We start from the raw sequence: 25,731 nt of genomic DNA, 5'->3' as shown, positions 1-25,731 counted from the left end.
GTAGAGCCAATGCAGTTTCATCCACCAATACCTCTGTAACCCAAATAGCTGACTTCCTATTACATCTAAGGAATGAGAGATCCCTTTCGGCTCCTACGATTAAAGGGTACAGGAGTATGTTGGCTTCAGTTCTCCGCCACAGAGGTTTGGACCTTTCTTCCAACAAGGACCTTCAAGACATCCTTAAGTCTTTTGAGACTACTAAAGAACGTCGTTTACCCACTCCAGGCTGGAATCTAGACGTAGTCTTAAGGTTCCTTATGTCGCCTAGGTTCGAACCTCTCCAGTCAGCTTCCTTCAAGGACCTTACCCTCAAGACTCTTTTCCTCGTCTGCCTTGCAACAGCTAAAAGAGTCAGTGAGGTTCATGCCTTCAGCAAGAACATTGGGCTCACATCCGAATCTGCAACATGTTCTTTACAGCTCGGATTTTTAGCTAAGAATGAACTTCCTTCACGTCCTTGGCCTAAATCGTTTGAAATTCCTAGCCTTTCCAACATGGTAGGTAACGAGCTAGAGAGAGTTCTTTGCCCTGTCAGAGCTCTAAAATATTATCTTAATAGGTCAAAACCTATACGAGGACAGTCAGAAGCCTTATGGTGTGCAATCAAGAAACCTTCGATGCCCATGTCCAAAAACGGACTTTCGTATTATATAAGGCTTCTGATTAGAGAAGCCTATTCTCATATGAAGGAGGAAGACCTTGCTTTGCTGAAGGTAAGGACCCACGAAGTGAGAGCCGTAGCCACTTCGATGGCCTTTAATAAGAACCGTTCTCTGCAGAGCATAATGGATGCAACTTATTGGAGGAGCAAGTCAGTGTTTGCATCATTTTATCTTAAAGATGTCCAGTCTCTTTACGAGAACTGCTACACCCTGGGACCATTCGTAGCAGTGAGTGCAGTAGTAGGTGAGGGCTCAGCCACTACATTCCCTTAATCCCATAACCTTTTTTAACCTTTCTCTTGAATGCTTTTATTGTTGTTTTTATGGTTGTTACGGTAGGCTAAGAAGCCTTCCGCATCCTTTTGATTTGGCGGGTGGTCAATTCATTCTTGAGAAGCGCCCGGGTTAGAGGTTGTGTAGAGGTCCTTTAGTAGGGGTTGCAGCCCTATATACTTTAGCACCTTAGAGTTGATTCAGCCTCCTAAGAGGAACGCTGCGCTCAGTAAGGAAGACGAACTTAATAAAGGCAGAGTAACGGTTCAAGTCGACTTCCTTACCAGGTACTTATTATTTCATTGTTATTCTGAAATAACTGATTATATGAAATACGGGATACTTAGCTATCCTTTAGTCATGTACACTGGTTTCACCCACCCCCCTGGGTGTGAATCAGCTACATGATTATCGGGTAAGTTTAATATTGAAAAATGTTATATTCATTAGTAAAATAAATTTTTGAATATACTTACCCGATAATCATGATTTAATTGACCCGCCCTTCCTCCCCATAGAGAACCAGTGGACCGAGGAAAAAGTGAGGTGGTGTCAACAAGAAGTACTGCAGTACCTGGCCACAGGTGGCGCTGGTGAGTACACCCCCTTCTAGTATAGTGATAGCTGGCGTATCCCTCCCGTAGAATTCTGTCGGGCAACGGAGTTGACAGCTACATGATTATCGGGTAAGTATATTCAAAAATTTATTTTACTAATGAAAATAACATATTACTGTACTTTGAAATACATTATTGAATGTGATTTTGAAATATTTATTGAAATATTTTATTGTTGCAGGTTATCGAGATGATAGTTTAGAAACTGTCAAGAGAAATGAACAGCAATATGGTATTCCTCTGAAGATTTTGTCTTATGAAGAATTGTATGGCTGGACTATGGATCGCATTGTAGAACAGGTGTGTATTCGTGCAACGGTAAAAGAATAACATTATTTTGTTAGAAATGAATAACTGTATCATACTAAAAAAAGAAGAGCCTACTTGGGTGGAGGATCAAGAGTTTCTCATGCTCACTTCCACTCAAGACAACAACTCTGGGAGTGAACGAAGACAGAAGACATCAAGGCAGGAACAGAAAATTCAGGATGTAAACAAACCGCCATTAACAATGCTCACCTTTATTTCGTTAAGTCAAATACAAAATTTCCCAGATAGCTCTTGGTAATTAAGTATCAGTTATTCAAACATGAATAATCATATTTTACACCCAAATTAATATAAGCAAAGAATTAAAAAACAAAGAAAATCATTTACAAACAAATTAATCAAATAGGAGGTTTACTCATATCCAACATTCTCCCCACCATAGGAGTACTTACCAATACTCCTATATACATAAAGGATCAAACGCATATATAAGGTACAGTATTACAAATTCAATTTCTCTGGAGCCCTTACAGCACGACCCTTACGTGTATATGACAATGCACGTTCAGCAACAGGTTGAGCAGTACTACATTCACCTTTATCAACATCCTCGCAAGAATTAACAGAAATGGGTCCAGACAAAGAATTCTCATGAGTATCACTACAAGGTACATTATAATCAGATACTAGGTCAGAGGCACTTGAAAACTCAAGATCATGTAATTTTTGAACAGGTCTATTGATAACACCCTTTGAAGTTTCAACATCAACACTTCTAATGAAACCATCTTTACCCGGATACACTTTTACAATAACTCCAAGTGGCCAAGACAACCTAGAAACATTATCTTCACTGACCAACACCATAGAACCTTTCTTTAAATTACATTTAGACACAAAACCTTTAATGTTACAGGGCAAATTTCTTATATACTCCAAACTCCATTTCTCCCAAAACTTATCTAACTGCCTTTGGCGGGCGGATTCTCGCATACACAAGTCTCTGGAAGTTACGCAAGAAAAATGTTCATCAACATAATCCGGTTGAAAACCAGCAGTACGACCAATAAGAAAATGTGAAGGAGTCAAAGGATTAGAAATGTCAGGTTCTTCTCCCCCAAAGGTTAAAGGCCTTGAGTTAATGCATGCTTCGACTTCATGCAGTGTAGTTTCTAATTCACATCTAGATAGGCATTTCGTACCTAAAGTTTTCTTGAGAGCCGACTTAACTGACCTTATCAAGCGCTCCCACCAACCTCCCCACCAAGGAGCACGGGCCACAAGAAACTTCCACTGAGGAGCTAGTGGGCCATAATGCTGCTGCAAGACATGAGAAGCACTAACAAATGTTTTTGCATTATCAGAATAAAATGTTGAAGGAATACCACGCCTTGATGTAAATCTACGTATGGCAAGAAGACAATCTGGCAGAGATAGAGAATCGGTAAGCTCTAAATGTACAGAACGTACAACAGCACATGTAAAGAGTAAAATATACAACTTCTTGAGGGGCATGTCAGCACAAAACAAAGGGCCAGCATAATCTAAACCAGTTACAGTAAAGGGAGAAGCAGATTTGACTCGTAGTTCAGGAAGAGGAGCTACAGGTTGACGGCAGGCCTTCGAATCTTCTCTACATACAGCCTTAGCTAACCTCCGAAGTCTAACAATCCAATAACTATTTCTCAAAGTAGACATAAGAGTAGACACACCAGCATGTTTTAAAAGAACATGTTGGAAGCGAACCAAAGCCTTCACTATATGACTTGGGGGAAGAATAATGGGATGCTTGCTTTCATAGCACAGATCAGAGTACTCTAAACGACCTTTGATTCTCAAAAGACCTTCATTATCCAAAAAGGGGTCTAACTTATTCAAAGGTCTTCCCTTTTTAAGCTGTTTACCTTGAGTTAAAGCTAGGATATCCTGAGGATATGCTTCCCTTTGCACACAATGAAACAATTTTGTCTTAGCCTTGGTTAACTCATCATAAGTCAATGGACCAAAGTATTTGGTAGATTGAGGTTTACAATTCTTAATAAATCTCAAAGTCCAAGCCACAATATTGAGGGCTTTAGGAAATTTACTCCATCTGAAAAATTAAAAAACTTGGGGAAAAAGTTCTACTGCTAAGCAAGCTACTACAATCTTACAATTTTCATCATCATTCAAAGACATCTCTACTTTCTCATGCTGTAAAGTTGAGGTCCCTTTAAGCCAAGGTGGACCAAACAACCAAATATCAGAAAGAACAAGTCTTTCAGCAGCTATCCCTCTAGAGATGAGATCAGCAGGGGTTTCCTTACCTGGACAATGATATCAACAACTAGGAGACGTTAATGTCTGAATTTCAGTAACTCTGTTTGCTACGAAAGTCTTCCATCGACTAGGATCTCCCTTAATCCAAGATAAAGCAACAGTCGAATCTGTCCAACAATAATAGGACACCTCCTCCGTAAGAAATAGTGCAGATTTAACAAATACTAATAAACGCGCGCAAAGTAATGCACCTAACAACTCTAAACGAGGCAATGAAACTTTCTTGATAGGGGCTACCTTACCTCTACTCATAACTAGAGAAACCTGAAATAGATCATCTCCCAGTGGAACTCTTATACAGTATACACACAGGCCCCAAAGCCCCTTTCAGCTGCATCCCCAAAGGAATGAAGTTCTAAACCCTTTATGCCTTTCCACTGTAGGCTAGGAAAATAACTTCGCTGAATCTTCATAGGGTAAAGTTCCTTAAAACCCTTTAACCAATTTTGAAATTTCAAATTTAATTCTTTAGGCAATACTTCATCCCAGTTAAGCCCAATTCTCTGTATATCCTGAAAAAGAATTTTAGCAAGCATAACAAATGGACTAATTAAGCCAAGACACTTAGAACATTCCTCCTCTTAGTAGATATCACTTCAAACTGAGATTCAATAAAAAATTCATTAAATGTAAAACAATCTTCAGAAAACCATTGCATACCAAGAATTTTCACAGATTCATCTCCCCCATATAATTCAAATATCTCATGGAATTTCTCCCTTAAAGCTTTACTATTTGAATTCCACCTAGACAATGACATACCAGCTTCAGCCATAATCTTGCTTGGCTCATTAAACTTGACACATGCTTCAGCATCACTGTCAGCACCTGACAACCAATCATCTACATACAAGTTATTATATAATTCATTTACACCTTTAGAATGGGGATAATTTTTCAAATGATTTTTGATGGTAGCATTTAATAAAAATGGGCTGCTCTTATTACCAAAGGGAACACGAACAAATCTCATAATACGTACAGTACCAGCACAATTCCATAAGAATCTGTGTACATCTTGGTCCTCTCTCCGAACCTTGATCTGCAGGAAAGCCTTAGTAATATCAGCCGTTAAGGCTACCTTCCATCTTCTAAATCTTATCAATACTCCAACAAGATCAGGATTCAGAGAAGGTCCACATTCAAGACAGTCATTTAAGGAAATGCCATTATAACCCACTGCCGAGGCATCAAACACAGGCCTAACCTTCGTAGAATTGCTACTCTCACGCACAACAGGTCAGTGAGGTAAATAATATACAGGATAAGATGTAACCATTTCATAAGATAGTTAGCACACTTAGCTCCTAGCTGACGTTGGTCATCGTGATCACAGGGAATGTTGATAGCATCATTTATTTTCTTTGTAACTTCCTCAATAAATATGGTAGGAGAAAAATTTGATTTAAGTCTAAAGTTATTTTCTTTACTAATGCATGTTTCTGTAGAGGTAGACTAAACGTAGTAAGTTTGTGTACTGGGGAGATAGTACATTTCTCTTCGACTTTTATATCAGATACAATATTATTCATGTCATCACTTATAACTAAGTCTAGCGTATGCCCAGTTAAAGTAGTTGTGCAGTCGACATTATTCAATAGTCAATATGATTCTAATAACTCACTAAATGCCAAAGCATCAATATTTGATGCGTCATCCATCCAAAAATTGAAGTCTCCACAGATAACTAATTCGTTTTTCTCCATGATAATCATCTCAATGAGAGCATCGAATTCTTCAAAAAAGATGCTAGAGTTTGTTCTAGGAGGTTTGTAGATTGTTACAAAGGATATTCTTCTATTTTTTGGCATAAATGTTTTATTTCTATATATTCAAAGCTTGTTACATGAGTAACTGTTATGAATAAAGAGTCCGACACCCCCACCAGATCTACCGTCTCTTGGTATGTGAAAGAAAGCATGTGTGGGGGGTGCCGTCATTTCAGTGATCTTTGCCTTGTTTAAGTTGTTTAGCCATGTTTCAGATAATGCTAGTACTGTATATCTAAATTTTTCTCGTATATCAATTCTCGAATTTGAACAGTCTTATTACTTACAGATTGTATATTTACATAGCCACAGTTTATGACATAACTAGTAACCATGATCAGTATTTTCCACTAGTCTTTTCAATTCCAAGTCAAAAGCATTGCAGTCTCTAGAATATACTGTATGGTCACTCGGTTTGTTTAACTTTGTGCAGTTTATACACTTTGACACTTGCGAATTACACTCCCTGCTGGAGTGTCTTCATTCTTAGACTTGCAATCTTTTTCAAAATGTCCATACCTCTGACAGTGGTAGCAGGTGATCACGTGGTACCTATCACATATGTTATAGATATCCCATCGTAGCAAAACTTTGTCACCATTATTATGAATAGCCCTCCGAACTTCGGGATCACATTTCAGCACATGGTGGGTGGTCCCCCCCGAGGAAATTTTCTTCAGGACTACACTTATCTTATCTTCTATATTTTGGATATGGTCCAGGCAGCTATTTCTTTGAATCAAAGCATTTACTACATCATCTTCATCATTGTATACATTGCATATCATTATTTTTGGTTTTAGTTTTCCGATTTTTCTTGTTTCAGTGTCAGCTACCAATGTCTGAATTTTGTTTGCTGCCTCTTCTCTGATCATATTGTTTGCAAAGTTTACAACAACATTTCCATTCGTAGTTGACCTTGTATTAAGTATAGGAATGTCTTTAAGGGCTTGTTCAACCTCACATTTTCTTTCAGTAATTATAGTTGTTGTATTAGTTGATTTAATTATCAACAGATTTTTTTTTCCCTTAACTTTGTCAGCAAAGGTAGGTTTCTCCAGTTTTGGGTCTATCAATGTTTGAAGTGTTGCTTTAATTGATTCCATATTCATGGCAAGAATGTTAACTTTCTCAGTGAGGTCGGTGGTCTGGGTGGAATTTGCTGCGTCTGCGCCAAGGTTCGCAAGTTTGTTTTCCAAGTCATATATTTTCGCATCTTGTTCGTTCATGGCCAGATTACTCATGTTTACATCTTCCTTTAATTTTGATATTACTAAATTGTTTTGTCTGGCATCACGTACGCAGTGAGGGCATAACCAATCTAGGTTATTCCGGTCAATCTCACTGATGCCTGTCACTATATGCAAGCATCTCTTATGGTAGGGTCTGTTACATTCACGTACTATCCATTTTTTCCGATCTCCATCCGTTTCATTACATTTGAAGTAGATATAGTTAGGAGCAGACATGGTGCACTGTTTCTTATCACTTAGGTTTCTCCATGAGATTAACTAATATCTTTTCAATGATATTCTAAGCGAGAAACACAAAGCTAAAGCATGACTCACGGCATGAATAGCAGAGCTTGACACAACACGTCCACACTCTAGCACTGACAAAACTCAATCATTGCGTTGTCAGTTGATAACATAGTTGCTCAAATGACACAAGGAGTGCAAAGTAGCCTTTATGTGAATGATTTTGCAATATACTGTTCTTCATGTAATCTTTGTCATTTGCAAAGAATTCTAAATAACGCAACACAAAAAATACAATTTTGGACTGCGCTATTGGTTTCAATTTTTCTGTTGAAAAAGAAAAAAAAAACGAACAATAATGTTTTATAAAAATTGTAGATGAAAGCAAAATCAAGATGTAAATATCACATTGTGCAATGCTCAAATCCAATTCCATAATACTGTAAGGTAAAATCGTTGGGACTAACCTCAATTAAAAAGCACACATATCTTACATCAGATATAAATACAATAATCATTTCTCAGTTATGATGAAGTTGTCTCATACAGTACGAGGTGCAAAGAGATCAACTTTATTGAACATCTGAAAAACATTAGTGTTAATGAGAATGAATTATGGTAGCCTAATATATGGATCAGGATCAGAAACTACTTTGAAGTATTTAGATCCAATACACACTTGAAGCCTGGGACTTTGTAGTGGAGCCTTTAGATCTCCCCCAAATATATTAGTTTTATGTAAAAGTGGGAAGCCAGCTTTGTCCTTACATTGAGATTTTATAACAATATGAATTGCATTGAAGATCGTAGCCACCAATTCTACAACAAATAAGCTCTTCAGTCAAAGCGATATATTTATAAACAATCATGAACTGCCATTCTCAATAAGAGCAAATAAACTCTTACTATTTATAAAAGTCAGAAAGAACCTTATTCAACCTCTGTTTCCTTTACTTTAAATCATAGAGAAACAAAAATATGCTCTCAGCTTGTTTATCTATCAAGAAATATAAATTTACTATGAGTCACCATTAACACCATACCTTGAAACATATTTAGAGGAAAAGACTTTGCTAGGTAGTAGGTTGGCCAGGGCACCAGCCATCCGTTGAGATACTACCGCTAGAGAGTTATGGGGTCATTTGACTGGCCAGACAGTACTACATTGAATCCTTCTCTCTAATTACGATTCATTTTCCCTTTGCCTGCACACACACACCAGATAGTCTGGCCTATTCTTTACTTATTCTCCTCTGTCCTCATACACTTGACAACACTGAAATTACCAAACAATTCTTCTTCACCCAAGGGGTTACTGCACAGTAATTGTTTAGTGGCCACTTTCCTCTTAGTAAGGTAGAAGGTACTCTAGCTATAGTCAGCAGCTCTTCTAGGAGAAGGACACTCCAGAGTCAAACCATTGTTCTCTAGTCTTGGTTATTGCCATAGCCTCTGTACCATGGTCTTCCACTGTCTTGGGTTAGAGTTCTCTTGCTTGAGGGTACACTCGGGCACACTAGTCTATCTTATTTCTCTTCCTCTTTTTTTGTTAAGTTTTTATGGTTTATATTGGAGATTTTTTATTCTAATGTTACTGTTCTTAAAATATGTTATTTTTCCTTGTTTCCTTTCCTCACTGGGCTATTTTCCCTGTTGAAGCCCCTGGGCTTATAGCATTCTGTCTTTCCAACTAGGGTTGTAGCTTAGAAATTGATAATAATAATAATATGCTATATGTACTTATGGCTCTAAATCTTCAATGGGTTTTGGCTGTGCTGCAATATCCTCAGAAAAAAACAAGCTACCTCTCCTAACCTAGTGAAGCATTAGTATTTACATTTGAACTATCAGCAATATTACTGGCAATTGACATGTTTAAAACAATTAAAGATAGGGTGCATCTTAAGTTTGTTTTTCATTCCAATTCAAGAAGCTCTTGAAGGTTATACACATAAGAACCAACTGGTATTAAAAATTGAAGAGCTTCTTAACTAATTCTATTCTCACTGGGTAAATATTAAAATATGCTTAATTCCTACCCATATTGGAGTTGTTGGTGGTGAGAATGCAGATGATGCTGCTAAATCAGCAAGAAAACTAGAGGGGCACTTAGTTGAGTGCAGACCTTTGCCACAGCAGCTTATTTCTCAATATTTTGATCGACCTTGACCTTTGACCTTAACATGCATTAATTGGCGTGGATTTTCATACACTCAAATATGAACCAAGTTTGAAGTCTCTGTGACAACAATGTCCAAACCTATAGCTGATTACGTGAATTGGGCATTTTGCTTGACCTTGACTTTCCAAAGTTTAATAATCATTTCCAGATTTTTACAAAACAGTTAATTCCTTCAAGTTTCATTACTCTAAGATTAAAATTGTGGCAAGAAAACTGTTCTAAAACAATCACACACACTCAAACATACAGGGGCTAAACCATAACCTCCTCCTAACTTTGTTGGCAGAGGTAATGACCATAACTTAATATTAAATTTCCCATTAAGGATTATGTGACCATCTTAAAGTATTTTATAGTAACAAAATGGCAAACTATCTGGTATAAGAAATCTAAAAAGGATAAATTGAAACAAATAAAACTAGAAAAGCACTCTGAGAGTGCAGACCTCTGCCATGGCAGCCTATTTTTCCAAATCAGCATGCCTTTCCCAGAATCAATTAATCATTTCCAGCTCTTTACATAACAGTTTAAAATTCCTGCAAGTTTCATCACTTTATGATTAAAATTTTGGTTGTATGGTTGATGACCTTTTCCTTGACCTTGGACTCGACCTTGACGTTTGACCTTAACAGTTCTTTACATAAGAGTTTAAAATCCTTGCGATTTTAACTACTTTACAAATAAAATTGTGGCTGTATGGTTGATGACCGGAACTTGACCTTTTGCTTGACCTTGGACTTGACCTTCACTTTTGACCTTAACAGCTCTTTACATTAGTTTAATATCCCTGCAAGTTTCTTTACTCTACGATTAAAATTGTGGTAAGGAAGCTGTTCACAAACAAACACACAAACAGGGGCAAAAACATAACCTCCTTCCAACTTCGTTGGCGGAGATAACAACCATAACTTGTCATTAAATTTCCCATTAAGGATTATGTGACCATCTTAAAGTATTTTATAGTAACAAAATGGCAAACTATGTGGTATAAGAAATCTGAAAAGGATAAATTGAAACAAATAAAACTAGAAAAGCACTCTGAGAGTGCAGACCTCTGTCATGGCAGCTTATTTCTCCAAATCCGCATGCCTTTCCCAGAATCAATTAATCATTTCCAGCTCTTTACATAACGGTTTAAAATCCCTGCAAGTTTCATTGCTTTATGATTAAAATTGTGGCCGTATGGTTGATGACCGGCATTTTACCTTGTGCTTGACCTTGCCCTAGGATTTTTTATCTTAACGGCTTTTTATATAACAGTTTAAAATCCCTGCAAGTTTCATTGCTTTACGATTAAAATTATAGCTGCATGGTTGATGACTGGAATTTTACCTTTTGTTTGACCTTGACCTTTGACCTTTTAACATGTATTAATTGGTGTGGATTTTCATACTATCAAATATGAATCAAGTTTGAAGTCTCCATGAGAATGATGTCCAAACTTATGGCTGATTACGTGAATTGGACACTTTGCTTGACTGTAACCTTTGACCTTCCAAAATTTATTCATATCCATCTTTTTACATAACAGTTAATCACAGCAAGTTTCATTACTCTACAATTTATATTGTTGCCAGGAAGCTGTTGACTAACAAATACACACACAAACAGGGGGTAAAACATCACCTTCGATCTTTGTTGGTGGAGGTAACTACCGGTAGTTATTTCTTCATGGGGATCATACCAGAAATACAAAAACCTGAAGTAATTTTAAAATATTGCTTATTGGTCATACAAGATTGTGCCATGGTTTTGTAATGTGTACACCTCATAAATGTGACAATTTTAAGCATATGATATATTTCTTCTGAATGCAGTTTTTAAAAGATAAAATGATTTATTATTATGGTTGGAGAACACTATATGCCAATTTATCAGTATCTGAGAAATTTTGTTTTCAAGATTTTAATGTTTTCAAGAAGCTTAGTTTTAACAGAGAAAATGTAGATTTTTATCTCTACTATTTTTTTATCAATCAGATTTAATATACGGTATGTCATAATTTCTCTCTCCCATATTTACTCAAGCCAGCTCTATAGGAGTCAATTTGATAAATATTCATAATGTGGAAACAAAGGGTTATGCTTACATCATTGCGTAAATTTCTTTGTTTTTTATTTTGTCTGAAGATCAAGTTGAAAGTAAATAGGGCAAGAATTCCGTATGTGTTGAAATTGGTATAGTTTAAGAATTAGGTTTCTAAGTTTTGGGTCGCATATTATACATTGAATTTGATACCTCATTATTCGCCAATAAGGACGGTTAATTGTATTTTTCTCTCAGAAGGATTAGCAGGGCCTTGAAAGTGGTGGAAAAAATTGTCAGTAAATGGCTGAATTTTTTTTTTTTTTTGCAATAAACTTGAGGATGTTTAGATTTATACATTAAACTTTCAAAAATTTTATTACCTAATTTTCAATAATTTCTTGAAATCAGCTATAACCCCATCCATTAAGGAATCAACTTATTGATACTGTAGTTTACTGTATTTTGTTATTATTGCTCAGTATTTATGTTTCTTTACAAATAATGTGCTAAAATATTTCTAGGCAGGACGAAAAAACAACTGTACCTTTTGTGGAGTCTTCAGAAGGCAAGCCTTAGATCGTGGAGCAACTCTTCTTAAAGTAGATAAGATTGTCACAGGACACAATGCAGATGACATTGCTGAAACAGTTTTGATGAATATACTCCGAGGTGATATTGCAAGACTACAAAGATGTACAGCTATTGTAACAGTAAGATATAACCAAAGGTAGTTTGTACTTTTTTCCTTTTACAGAATTTTATTTATTTGTAAAGATATCACTATTTTTCTGGCCGACCATGTTTCTTGAGCATTTAAGCTCTTGCAAGACTTAATGCTATCTCCTACATATATGCCTTTTTGACTTTTTGTTACCTTATCCTATTTATAATACAGTATCAGGCACAAATAGTTACAACACTATACAAGCAACCCCTAATGAAAACTGGTTAACAAAAGAATATTTTTCTTGATTTATGTGTATTTGTTTACTGAATCCATACTATTATTATTAAGTACAGTAGTTTAATAGTTCCATTACGATATTTAACTCTTGTAAGGATAGCCTACAGTTCTGTAAAATGAATACAGTATTACAATGCTTTTAGGACAGAGTTTATTCTCAAATAATGCTTAAAGTGCAAAGTTGTAATTATTAATTTTAATAAAATAGAAGTTAGGAGTTAGTTGTGTGCTCCCCAAGGGCTTTCCTGTAAAGGCTAGGAACAGGAATTCATTGCAATGTGATATGCCAAAGAAATATTTTCTTCCATGCTCTAGGGCCAGTGTATCAATGTGCAAAGAACATATTCAATGTGCATAAGGGAAATCCATAGGGTTAAGCTCTATTTAAACTGTCACAGCACCTCTAAACTTAAATATGTCTGTATACGTAATGACTACGTTACCCACTGAGAACTATTACTAACACGTAAGTTTAGACAATGCTTACATGAGCATTTTTTCTCATCTGACAACCATAATTTTAGCAGTCGTGAAGGGGAATGACTTAGGATCTGAATTGAAGTATTTAGCTAATTTTAATCCCTTGTAAGGCTAGGAGGAGCGCAGAGAGGAAAGGTCCATTTTGTTCATTCGTTTAATGTCAGCTACCCACCAAAACTGGGGGAAGTGCCTTGGTATATATATATATATATACATATATATATATATATATATATATATATATATATATATATATACTGTATATATGTACATATATATATATATATATATATATATATATATATATATATATATATATATATATATATATATATATATATATATATATATATATATATATATATATATATATATATATATATATATATATATATATATATATATATATATATATATATATACAGACGCTCCCCAACTTACGAATGAGTTACGTTCCGAACGATCGTTCGTAAGGTGAATTCGTTCGTAAGTTGCTTCAGTGCTATATTTTGTATTATAATTTATGTTTAAGGCCTATATAAGTATATTGAAGGTTTATATAAGTATGTTTAAGGCTTGTATAAGTAACCTGTATTGGTTTGTACTGAAAAAAACATTTAATAAAATGGAGAGAATACGTACAGTACTGTACTACGTATGTTAGAGAGAGAGAGAGAGAGAGAGAGAGAGAGAGAGACACACACACAGTATGTATATGTACGTAATAAGATAAATGAAATGAAGTTTAACTTACTTTTGGAAGATGTACTCGATGCTTAAGGAGATGATGGAGGAAGAGGAGGATTTTATATCATGAGAGGGTCTTCGTCGTTGCTGGAATGGGCTTCAAAAGTTACTTCCTCCTCCGTAACTTCAATGTAGGAAGAAGTTGAGGGTCGAGGAGATGATGATGAGGGTTGATGAGTATCTTCCTTGGAGGATTTACTAGAAACTGGCCGAAAGAAGCGATCTAACGACGATTGCACAGTTTTCTTCTTTTTTTCATCATAAATGATGCGGTAGCACTGTATGGCATCATTCAATTGATTTGCAACCTTTGTGCAACGTTCAATATTTGGGTCTTGCTGCTCGAAGAGTGCGAAGGCTTTATATATGAGCGAAAACCCCTCGGCCAAGAGTTTCGTCTCGAATTTCTTCATGGGGACAGGCGTTTCTTCCTCCTCCTCCTCCTCCTCCTCGACACGTTGCTGAGCCTCCAACTCCACGAGGTCTTGGTTACTCAATTCCTCCTCATGGGACTCAAGCAATTCCTCGAAGTCCTCCTCCTGCAGGTCAAGCTCGAGTTTGTCACTTAGGCCGACAAGAGTGCTGAGAATTTCTTTATTGATGCCCTCCTGATCAAAGCCACGGAAGTCGTTGACGAACTGAGGGCATAGAGGCCTCCACACGGCGTTGGGGTTGACCTCGGTAACCTCACGCCATGATGCATCAATGTTTTTTACGCAGTTAAAGATGTTATATGATTTCCAGTACCTCCGTAAGGTCATCTCGGGGTCAGAATCCACTGCTTTCAAGGCCATCCTGTACGTCCGTCGGGTGTAATATTTCTTGAAATTGGCGATAATGCCCTGGTCCATCGGCTGCAGAAGTGAAGTTGTATTTGGCGGCAGGTACACAACTTTGACATCAGGATGAAAATCATTCAAGTGCGGGGGGTGGCCAGGGGCATTGTCCAGCACCAGCAGGATCTTGAATGGAATTCCATTTTCCTAGCAATACAACTTCACTTCTGGGATGAAATGGTGGAAGAACCAGTCCTCATATACAGCGAGTGTCACCCATGCCTTCATGTTTGACATCCATATAACGGGGAGAGAGCTTTTCGTCACGTTCTTCAGGGCTCGAGGGTTAGCTGCCCGGTAAACTAGCAGCGGCTTCAGCTTGTAGCTCCCTTCAGCATTCGCCCCAAGCATTAAGGTTAGGCGGTCTTTAGCCGCTTTATATCCGGGCATCGTCTTCTCCTCACGGCTAATGTAGGTCTTCTCTGGCATTTTCTTCCAAAAAAGACCCGTTTCGTCGACATTGAAGATCTGCTTAGCCGAATAGCCACCCTCCTCAATGATCTCCTTCAACACTTGGGGGAATCGCTCGGCAGCCTCTTTGTCCGCAGATGCTGCCTCTCCGGACACGGACACATGGTGGAGATTAGCCCTCTTCTTGAAACGGGAAAACCACCCATGGCTGTCAGAAAACGTTTCTTCGGCAGCGCTTTCCCCAGCCTTAGCCTTGACATCCTCAAAGATAGATTTGGCCTTCTCCTGAAGGAGCATAAGGCTCAGAGGAATACGCCGCTGCTGCTGATCCTCGAGCCAAATGGTGAGAAGTTTCTCCATCTCTTCTATGATTTTCCCTCTTTTTTTTGCTAATGATCGTCGATTGCATCGGCACTGCACCTTTCACGTGTTCCATTATACGATCTTTCTGTTTATAAATGGTACCGACGGTCGAACGATTCAAGTTGTATGCCCGTGCAACGCTCACCATTTTCTCACCCGTATCAAGCTTCTTTATTATTGCCACTTTCGTTTCAAATGAAATGGCTTGCCTCTTCTTTGCACTACCACTCTCACTAGAAGCCTTTCGCTTTTCACCAACCATATTGAATAATGGATGCACGAGATATTTAATGATAAAAATGAAAAAAGTTCTTTGCGCACTGGGGATACGTTCACGCACTTACGCACTGCAACGAACTGGGCAGAGGAAGGTGGATGCTGGGTGAACTCTCACAGCGCCAAGCGTCGGTATTAACGGCGGAAAGAAGCACTACTCAGAAAAAGGCGCGCAATACAAAATCTAACTTACAGCATCTCTTTCCGAACATTTTTCGACATACGCACTGACATGTTCGTATGTACCGTTGTTCGTAACTCGAATGTTCGTAAGTAGGGGAGCAACTGTATATATATATATATATATATATATATATATATATATATATATATATATATATATATATATATATATATATATATATATATATATATATATATATATATGTATATATATATATATATATATATATATATATATATATATATATTTGAGCTCAAGCCATGGCGTCCTGATGGAAGGTTCCTTTTTGGTAGCTTCCTTGGGTATATAACTACTAAATATTCCCAGAGAATTTAACCACAGGTTATCACAGAATTCTAACTTCTGGAGCGAGTATCCTAAAGGTTTCCCTTTAAGAAATCGTATATCAACAGGGGACGCATGTATTAACGCGCCACATAGCTATCTACACCCTACACAGAGTTAACACTTCGAAGTGTAGGGGCGGAGAATAGCTGGGGAGCCGTTCCACAGCTAATCTCGTTCGTGGCTACTTTTGGTACTCGAGACGTAAACAAACGGGCGCCCTTGTTAAATGACGTCACGTCCGTCCTCATCCTTCGTTTAGTAGCTTGCCTTACTAGCCGGATTTTTCCTTGTGCGTACTTATCGACTTGCATCTTAGCCATGTCTCTACCCTCGGCCTCGCCTTCTTCTGGAAAGTTGAGTACTGTACAAGGTTCCAGTATTGTTTAAATAAGCTCTGACCGTAAAGTAACTTTTACTTTTCGAGATATTTGATGTTTTGTGGCAGAGGTGTGCCTCGACCGGACCCGCCATTTTATGGCGTCGCTGTTGTTTGCATGCCTTATTTAGATAGCCTCAACAGCGCTCTTCCGGCCTCATTAACTAATCGATACTATTAGTTATTTAGTCTTCATAGCTAGGAACTTTTATATCGTGTTTTGACGCATTTTTATCGGTCATCAATTGACCCCATACCTATTGGCTAGTCTAGCCCCTAGGCCAGAGCGCCTATATCAGTGTTCATGCATGATATTGTCAGTGATCCTAGGTTAATTTATGAAGATAGTGGCATTATTTTATAATACTATTGACTGTGATGCAAGTGTTTTCGCCTTCTGGGACCATATAGGGGATAGGTTAGTTAGTGTGCCTTTCTAACCTAACCTACAAGTAGGACCCCTATATGCTTCCTTCATCCCCTGCCTTAGGGCATCCCCTCTGTGCAGCCTTGCTCCCCCTACCACGTAAGGGGATCAGGCGCTTATCAGAGTATATATCGCTTCTCTGTCTCTCCTAAGGGAATGATTCCCCCTTAGGGTTGCGTCCGAGAATGAGGAACGGCTAGTCCGTCCTCTATTGCTGGGGCTAGGTCGCCGACCTTCCCTGCAATAGCGATACGTCTTCCATCCTTCCTAGTTCAGGGTGTAACATCCCTGCTCTAGGTTAGGTATTGGGGGAGTTAGCTCTGTACCTTGCTGAAACGATACCCATGCACCGTTTTCAGACAGGCTGCCTTACCTTAGGCTAGGGAGTATCCTCCCTTCCTCGGTGGCCGCTCTGGTACAGAACCTCCTCCACAGAAGACCCTTCTCTTCTCCCCTCCCCACCTATCTCTTGTATGGCCTAGCCCATACTTAGGTTAGTCTATACCCATCTGTCCCCTGTCCTACAACTCCTCCTTAGGGTGGAGTGATAGGGCTACCTTGAGCTCCTGTGTGCAGTCCGCTCTGGTACATATACCCTTCATAGTGTCCTATGGGGTTAGCCACTGGATGCGTTCTGTCTGCAGGGGTTCTCCCCCCCTCTTGGGTGTTCCCTAGCCCTCCCTTGGGCTACCTTAGCTCCCGGTCCTCTGCGGCCCCTGCTTCTGGGTGATAGGGCTAGCCTCTATCATGGGTACACCCACTCAGGTGGGATGTCTTGGGGTCCGTGGCCGGACCCCTACATCCCTCCTTCTGTCTCTTTCACTATCCTGGTGCCGGTCCCTTGCCGCCTCCACTGTCGGTGATACCCACCTCCTACCTTGGTGACTTATCCCTTACCCTCTGGGCCGCCAGTCCTCCGTGTGCCGGGGGACTGCCGCCTGCCGCCGGCATCCAGCCAATGGCCTTCCCTCTTTCCTCATAGCTTTGGTCGTCCGTCCACCGGCCGGCCCCCGGAGTGCCGGCATCCGCTGCCGGCATCCGCTGCCGGAAGTTCGGTTCTGCTATAACCATCCTTGTTCCTGTCACCAAGCCGGCAACCTCCCCGACGGCGTGCCGCCGCTGTGCCGGCGGCCGCCACCCTGGTATTACTCTTGACTTCTATATTGTCTTCCCTAATGCCAGAAACTCTGCTTGAGCGGCCTCCGGCATGCCGGCGGTCTGCCGGAGCCTTCCGGAGGCGTCAAGATGACTTGCACCCCCTTCTACTAGCTATCATCTGATGTTGATAGCCCTATATCGCAACCAGATGGTTTGATTACGTAAATGGATAGGTATTATCTTACCGTTCTATCAGTAACCATGCTGTCTTCTTGCATATCACAGATTTCCAGCATGCTGTGTGTATCTTAGCACGGCTGGTTGCCGGAAACCGTTACCCTCTGGGATCTTCTACGTTCCCAATTCTAGAGTCTGAGTGGCCTCAGTCCTAGCTTTATACCCTTGACAATTCCCAATAGAATTCCCACTGCCTTCCGGGCATTCCATGTCGAATTCTGTCCTGTGCCTTCGGTCACAACAAATTGTCTAGGGATAAAGGTCACGGTAACCAGCCGGGCGGGTTACACGGAGTATGTATCTATCTCCTTCTTTTCTGCCCATTCTCTGATCATCACACTTAATGTTAAGTTAAAGATTAATCAATTAATATTTAACTTTAGTTTAGAAGTCATCCTTATGACTTCCCCATACTCATGTTCTCTTTCTCTTACAGGAGGAGCAACTGAAGTGCGACCACGGCTTCTGTGCAGTGAAGCGCCCGCACTTTTATGGGCACACGGCGTGTAGGACCCACGCCCCTTGTGCCAACAAGAAAGGAGATCTGAAGTTCTGGGACCCGCAGAACTGAAAGGTCTGTCAGGAACGCCTGGTTGACGCGTTCAATAACCCTTCTTCAGCGGAGGTTAGGGACGCTTCTCGAGAGAAGCTACGCAAATGGGTGCGTGGCTTCCAGAAGAACGCCACTGGACCGTACCTTGCCACTGAAGACATGAGGGCCTTACTGTTCCCAAAGGCATCCCCAGATTCTGTGGTCCCCAAGGATCAGATCCCCACCGTCCAGATATCGGTGGAACCCGATGTTGTCATGGCCCAGTCCATGCACGAGTGTCACCTGGATAATGACAACGCGGAGCGCATGTCGGAGATTTCGGAGACTACGGAGAGGAACCTCATGGCCCAAGAGCTGGACGATGAGGAGGACCAGGTGGAATACACCGAGTCGGAGCAGGAGGTCGCTCCGCCTTCCACCCCCGCCCCAACTCCTACACCGACGGAAGTGTCTCTCCCGTCTACTTCCGCCACCCCGGACCCCATTCCATCCGCCCAGGAGATGTTCCGTATGATCGAAGCGCTTATGGACAAGAAGCTTCAAGTGACACACGAGTACATCAGGTCCATGGGAGTTTCCAAAGAGCCGAAAAGGATCTCGGTTAAGGACCTCCCGATATGCTCGCACGCCAACCCCTGGAGGTATGCCGAGCATATGCCCATCGCAACGGGCAGGATCTTCATCAGCGAGAAGGTCGGCTCGATTGCCCTGGAAGAAGTGGAGTTCTTCCCGAGTTTTGAGGCTTATCCGGACTGTTACGTCCGGCTTCGATCCGAACCTGCCTCTAAAGAGGAGACCGAACCTAAGGAGGTGATAGTTTTCGATCTCCCGAAGGCCCAGGCTATGTTGGCCAACGCTGTTAAAAGTAGGGGCTTTACCTGCTCAAAGCTTCCGGCGCTGAGCAAGAAGCACCCTACCTACGTCGCACCTGATGATGCGGTCCTCCCCTTTACGGAAAAGGCCTTCGCTGCGTGTCACAAGGCAGTGGAAGAAGGGAAGCCTTGCCCTGCACTGGAGGAGTGCAGACCCTTCTCCCTGGTGACTCCCCCCGATGTTCGACACTGGAAGGATATCCAGCATACCTTCGTGGTGGGAAAACTAGATCCTGACGTGGCTGGACGTCAGTTTAATGAAGACCTCCCGAAACTTAATGACCATCTCCTTCGTCGGGAACAAGACACGAAGGAAAGGCTCGCAGCATCCATGTCCCTCCAAGTACAGCTTGACGTCATGGCTGGCGACACCAGAGTCCCCGACCACTACATGGTGCTCGCTAAATCGCATATGGCGACTCTGGTAAAGGACCTGTACAGTTTCATGAAGGCTCGGAGAGCCTGTTGTGAATTCGTGTTCTCAAGTGCCACAGTGAGACACGAACCCCGGAGGCTGATTTCCTCCAACATCTGGGGTAAGCACCTCTTTCCCTCCGATCTTGTGAAAGAGATCACCGACAAGGCCGCCACTGAGAATAGGAACCTTCTCAACAAGTGGGGCATGTCGAAGAAGAGGAAATCCTCTCAGGACGATGGCCCTCAACCTAAGAGGAAATCCTCCAAGCCAAAACCCCAGCAACGTCAACAGAGACGGCAGTTTCCGGGACCCGCTACTCCCCAAGTGGCTGCTCAGCCATAGCAGACCTTTCAGCTGGTCACCCAACCGGTTTTGTCCCAGTCACCGGTTTTCACCCCTGCCTTTGAGCAACAGACGACTACCTTTCGTCCCTAAGGTAGAGGCTCAAGCAGAGGTGCAGGCAGAGACGCATCTCGCCGTCCCTCCAGAGGCAGAGGAGGGAGGGGAGCTAGCGGCCGAGGCAGTAAACCCTCGGGACACCAGAAGCAATGAAGTGCTTCCGGTGGGAGGAAGACTCCGCCAATTCCAGGATCGTTGGACCTTCGATCCCTGGGCACACAGCATCGTCAAGAAGGGTCTAGGCTGGAGTTGGACTCAACCACCCCCAACCTTCCAGCAATTCTTCCAACAATCAACCCCCCTTCTGGAAGAATATGTCCTAGATCTCTTGAACAAGAAGGTGATAAGGAGGGTAAAGTCAACCAGGTTCCAAGGGAGACTGTTTTGCGTTCCCAAGAAGGACTCCGACAAACTCAGAGTCATTCTAGACTTATCCCCCCTCAACAAGTTCATAGCGAACAACAAGTTCAAGATGCTGACTCTCCAACAGATAAGGACCCTTCTGCCTCGAGGTTCTTACACGGTCTCCATAGACCTGGCGGATGCCTACTGGCACGTTCCAATGAACCACCACGCTTCCTCCTACCTAGGATTTCGACTCCAAAGGAAAAGCTACGCCTTCAGGGCCATGCCCTTCGGCCTCAACATGTCCCCTCGGATCTTCACAAAGCTGGCGGACGCCATAGTACAACAGCTCCGCCTCCAAGACGTCCAGGTGATGGCCTACCTCGACGACTGGCTAGTCTGGGCTCCATCGCCCGAGGATTGTTTAAGATCCTGTAGCAAAGTCACCCAGTTCCTAGAACACCTGGGATTCAAGATAAACGCGAAGAAATCTCGCCTCTCTCCAGCTCAGAAGTTCCAATGGTTAGGAATCCAGTGGAACCTTCAGTCACACCGCCTTTCCATCCCCCAGAAGAAAAGGAAGGAAATAGCAGGGTCTGTCAAGCGACTGCTGAAATCCAAACGGATCTCAAGACGTCAGCAGGAACGAGTTCTAGGCTCTCTACAGTTCGCCTCAGTGACAAACCCAGTGCTTCGTGCACAGCTAAAGGATGCCGCGGGAGTCTGGAGACGTTCTGCATCCATCGCTCGAAGAGACCTCAAGAGACGGCTCCCAAACAGACTTTGGCTTCTCCTCAAGCCGTGGTCAGAAGCAACGGCCCTGAAAAGGTCCATCCCTCTTCAACACCCACCTCCATCACTCAACTTCCACACGGACGCTTTGCTGGAGGGTTGGGGAGGTCACTCCCACCAAAAACAGGCTCAAGGCACATGGTCTCCCCTATTCAAGACGTTTCACATCAACATCTTGGAGGCCATGGCGGTCCTTCTAACACTGAAGAAACTCTCCCCGCCGCCCTCGATCCATATTCGTCTAACCCTAGACAACTCGGTGGTAGTTCGATGTCTCAATCGCCAAGGCTCAAGATCGCCCCAGATAAATCAGGTGCTTCTGACAATCTTCCGTCTGGCAGAGAAGAAGAAGTGGCACCTGTCTGCAGTTCACCTACAAGGATTCCGCAACGTGACGGCGGACGCTCTATCCCGGACAAGCCCGATAGAGTCGGAATGGTCTCTAGACGCAAGATCATTCTCCTTCATCTCTCACCAAGTCCCAGAACTTCAGATCGATCTCTTCGCAACGAGCGACAACAATCAACTTCCTCAATATGTGGCCCCGTACGAGGACCCCAATGCAGAGGCAGTGGACGCCATGTCACTGGACTGGAACAGATGGTCCAAGATCTACCTGTTCCCTCCCACCAACCTACTGCTGAAAGTCCTCTCCAAGCTGAGAACCTTCAATGGGACAGCGGCCCTAGTGGCTCCCAAGTGGCCCCGGAGCAATTGGTACCCCCTGGTCCTGGAGCTGCAGCCCACGCTGATCCCTCTCCCGGGCCCAGTTCTCTCCCAGCAAGTACAGAAGTCGACTGTCTTCGCTTCATCATCGAAAATCAAGGACCTTCATCTCATGATTTTCTCTTCCTAGCCGCGAAGAAAAGGTTTGGGATCTCGAAGAAAAGTCTAGACTTCCTCGAGGAATACAAGACCGAATCCACAAGACGGCAATACGAATCAACCTGGAGAAAATGGGTCTCATTCGTCAAGGCAAAAAATCCTACGGAAATCACCATCGAATTTTGCATGTCCTTCTTTATTCACCTTCATGGACAGGGCTTGGCAGCCAACACGATTTCTACTTGCAAATCGGCCTTGACTAGACCACTGATGTATGCCTTCCAGATTGATCTGTCCAGCGACATCTTCAATAAACTGCCGAAAGCATGCGCTCGTCTACGCCCAGCACCCCCACCGAAACCGATCTCCTGGTCTTTGGACAAGGTGCTCCATTTCGCCTCCAACTTGGATAATGATTCATGCCCTCTCAAGGATCTGACTCAGAAAGTTATATTTCTTTTTGCTCTTGCTTCAGGAGCCCGAGTCAGCGAAATAGTGGCATTATCAAGAGAAGAGGGTCATATCCTGTTTACTGACTCAGGAGACCTTACCCTCTTCCCGGATCCGACGTTTCTCGCCAAAAACGAATTACCCACCAAAAGATGGGGTCCTTGGAGAATATGCCCCCTGAAAGAAGATGCCTCTCTATGCCCAGTAGAGAGCCTCAAGGTCTATCTTCGCAGAACTTCGGACTTTGGTGGAGGCCAACTCTTCAAAGGAGAAACATCGGGCAGCGACCTGTCACTGAAACAACTAAGAGCGAAAATCACCTACTTCATTCGCAGAGCGGATCCTGACAGTACACCCGCCGGTCACGATCCTAGAAAAGTCCCATCGTCTCTGAATTTCTTTCAGAGTATAGATTTCGAAAGCCTTAAGAGTTTCACAGGCTGGAAATCCTCGCGTGTTTTCTTCAAACATTATGCGAAACAAGTGCACGAAGTTAAACATTTTGTGGTAGCCGCAGGTATTGTTATGAAACCTGCACCTAACTCTGCATAGAACAGTGAGTTACTTGGGACTCTAACTCTTCGGGTGCCTATGTTGACACTCGAGTGATACGTAGTGATTTAAAAAACACTTAGTGCTTTTCATATAACTGTTCTTATCCCAGGTGAAATGTCATAGTCGTCACACGAGTGCCGCATGCCTAGAGCATGATGTGTTTTACTTTAAAGACTGACGTTCCTCGAGAACGAGTGCCTACTAATAAATTTGAAATTCTCTTTCAGATTCAAGAGCACGTCTTTCATTACTATGTACATTATAATTTGTTGTAAATTACTTTTACATATATTGCATTTCATTAATATACTCTGCAATTGTGAAATAAAATTTCTATTTTATTACTTGTGCGTCTCAATCCGCTCCTACTTATACTATGAAATACACGTTTGTCATAGTTTTATTATCCCCTTCCTCTTATGGTTGATGAAGATTACTAAGGTTTCAACCCTTATTATATATTCACCTGTGCAATGTAATATTCCTACACGAATACTTACTTACTTCATACCTAGAGACCAGACAATTCTCCATTAACATACAGTGCCTAACCACCACTTGTCTGCCCTTGAGAATGTTCCTATATGAATGCCAACCATTCAGTCTTGTCTCCAAGTTCTTCAGGTTCTTCTAGCAAGGTGAGTAGCCCTTCGATGACCACTTTGATCTCGGCATGGCCCGTGGGGACTTCACTGCCAGGGGGGCAGGCAGTTCTCTTCCCTACGGTTCTTCTATTAAGATTACTATGCTACCCTGTTCAAAGCCCTCGGCACTTACTCAAATAGGGGAAAATCTACCACAATACATTGATTCTCTGGTATTCTTCCATCAGGACGCCATGGCTTGAGCCCAAAAAACGGATTTTGAGCGAAGCGAAAAATCTATTTTTGGGTGAGATAGCCATGGCGTCCTGATGGACCCTCCCTGCTACTTCGTCCAGTTTTTCAGGTCCCACCCTGCTCTGCTGTATCATGGTGATCGGCAAGCAACTGGCTTCAGGATGAGGACGGACGTGACGTCATTTAACAATGGCGCCCGTTTGTTTACGTCTCGAGTACCAAAAGTAGCCACGAACAAGATTACCTGTGGAACTGCTCCCCAGCTATTCTCCGCCCCTACACTTCGAAGTGTTAACTCTGTGTAGGGTGTAGATAGCTATGTGGCGCGTTAATACATGCGTCCCCTGTTGATATACGATGTCTTAAAGGGAAACCTTTAGGATACTCGCTCCAGAAGTTAGAATTCTGTGATAACCTGTGGTTAAATTCTCTGGGAATATTTAGTAGTTATATACCCAAGGAAGCTACCAAAAAGGAACCTTCCATCAGGACGCCATGGCTATCTCACCCAAAAATAGATTTTTCGCTTCGCTCAAAATCCGTTATATATATATGTATATATATATATATATATATATCTATATCTATATCTATATCTATATATATATATATATCTATATATATCTATATATATATATATATATATACAGTATGCGTGGAATGAATTGACGCCTTAACCCAAGGTTCACACCTTTTTTTCCAAAAGTCTTGGATCCTCACAAGTCCCCCCCTAAAAAGCGAGTAACGAGCCGACGTTTTCTCTGGACGTAGTGTCAACAATTGGGGAGACTTTAGCATATGCTTTTACCTCAGTTGCACTTGGTTCTTTGTGATGATCGGAATTGTGTGTTCTGTGTCCTGCTTTTTGCCCCCTTTTGGGTTCATGTTACCCTCCAATTGTGCCTTATATATACCCCTTACCATGCCCAAACAGACCATATATATATATATATATATATGATAAATTTTGCACATTTTTACGTGTTTTTTCATATTCAAATAAGCCATATATATTTTTGATATATTAATGTCTGGATTCTCTTAACGACCTCGGGATCAGAGCCCCAGGCGAAATCACACAAAGACAAGAGCTTGGCTCCGGCCGGGAATCGAACCCTGGTCGGCAAGCTTATATAGACAGTGACTTAACCCACTTGGCCACGAAGAAAGATAAAAGTCAATGACAATTCTACTGTACTTATACCTGTCGAATTCAGGTATTTTGTACTTAGAATTGAAATCAACCCATTTCCACCATCGTAGCTAATTGGTAGTTTGTTACTTGGCATTCAATTAATGATAAATTTTGCACATTTTTACGTGTTTTTTCATATT

General features: G+C 41.6%; 1 protein-coding gene across 3 annotated transcripts in view; it reads left to right on the top strand.

The window, feature by feature from the left end:
- Ctu1 (Cytosolic thiouridylase subunit 1) overlaps nucleotides 1-25,731 on the top strand; it is a 196,901-nt gene that overhangs the window by 119,894 nt on the left and 51,276 nt on the right. For all 3 annotated transcript variants that reach the window (XM_068384919.1, XM_068384926.1, XM_068384914.1), the window contains exons 5-6: nucleotides 1,737-1,855; nucleotides 12,123-12,311. In XM_068384919.1, the coding sequence (XP_068241020.1) occupies nucleotides 1,737-1,855; nucleotides 12,123-12,311 (308 nt within the window). The remainder of the gene's footprint in view (nucleotides 1-1,736; nucleotides 1,856-12,122; nucleotides 12,312-25,731) is intronic.

The sequence above is a fragment of the Palaemon carinicauda genome, chromosome 1 (genome assembly GCF_036898095.1).
Source record: "Palaemon carinicauda isolate YSFRI2023 chromosome 1, ASM3689809v2, whole genome shotgun sequence".
NCBI classification, from domain to species: Eukaryota; Metazoa; Arthropoda; class Malacostraca; order Decapoda; family Palaemonidae; genus Palaemon; species Palaemon carinicauda.
This window is presented reverse-complemented; position numbering and strand designations above follow the sequence as displayed.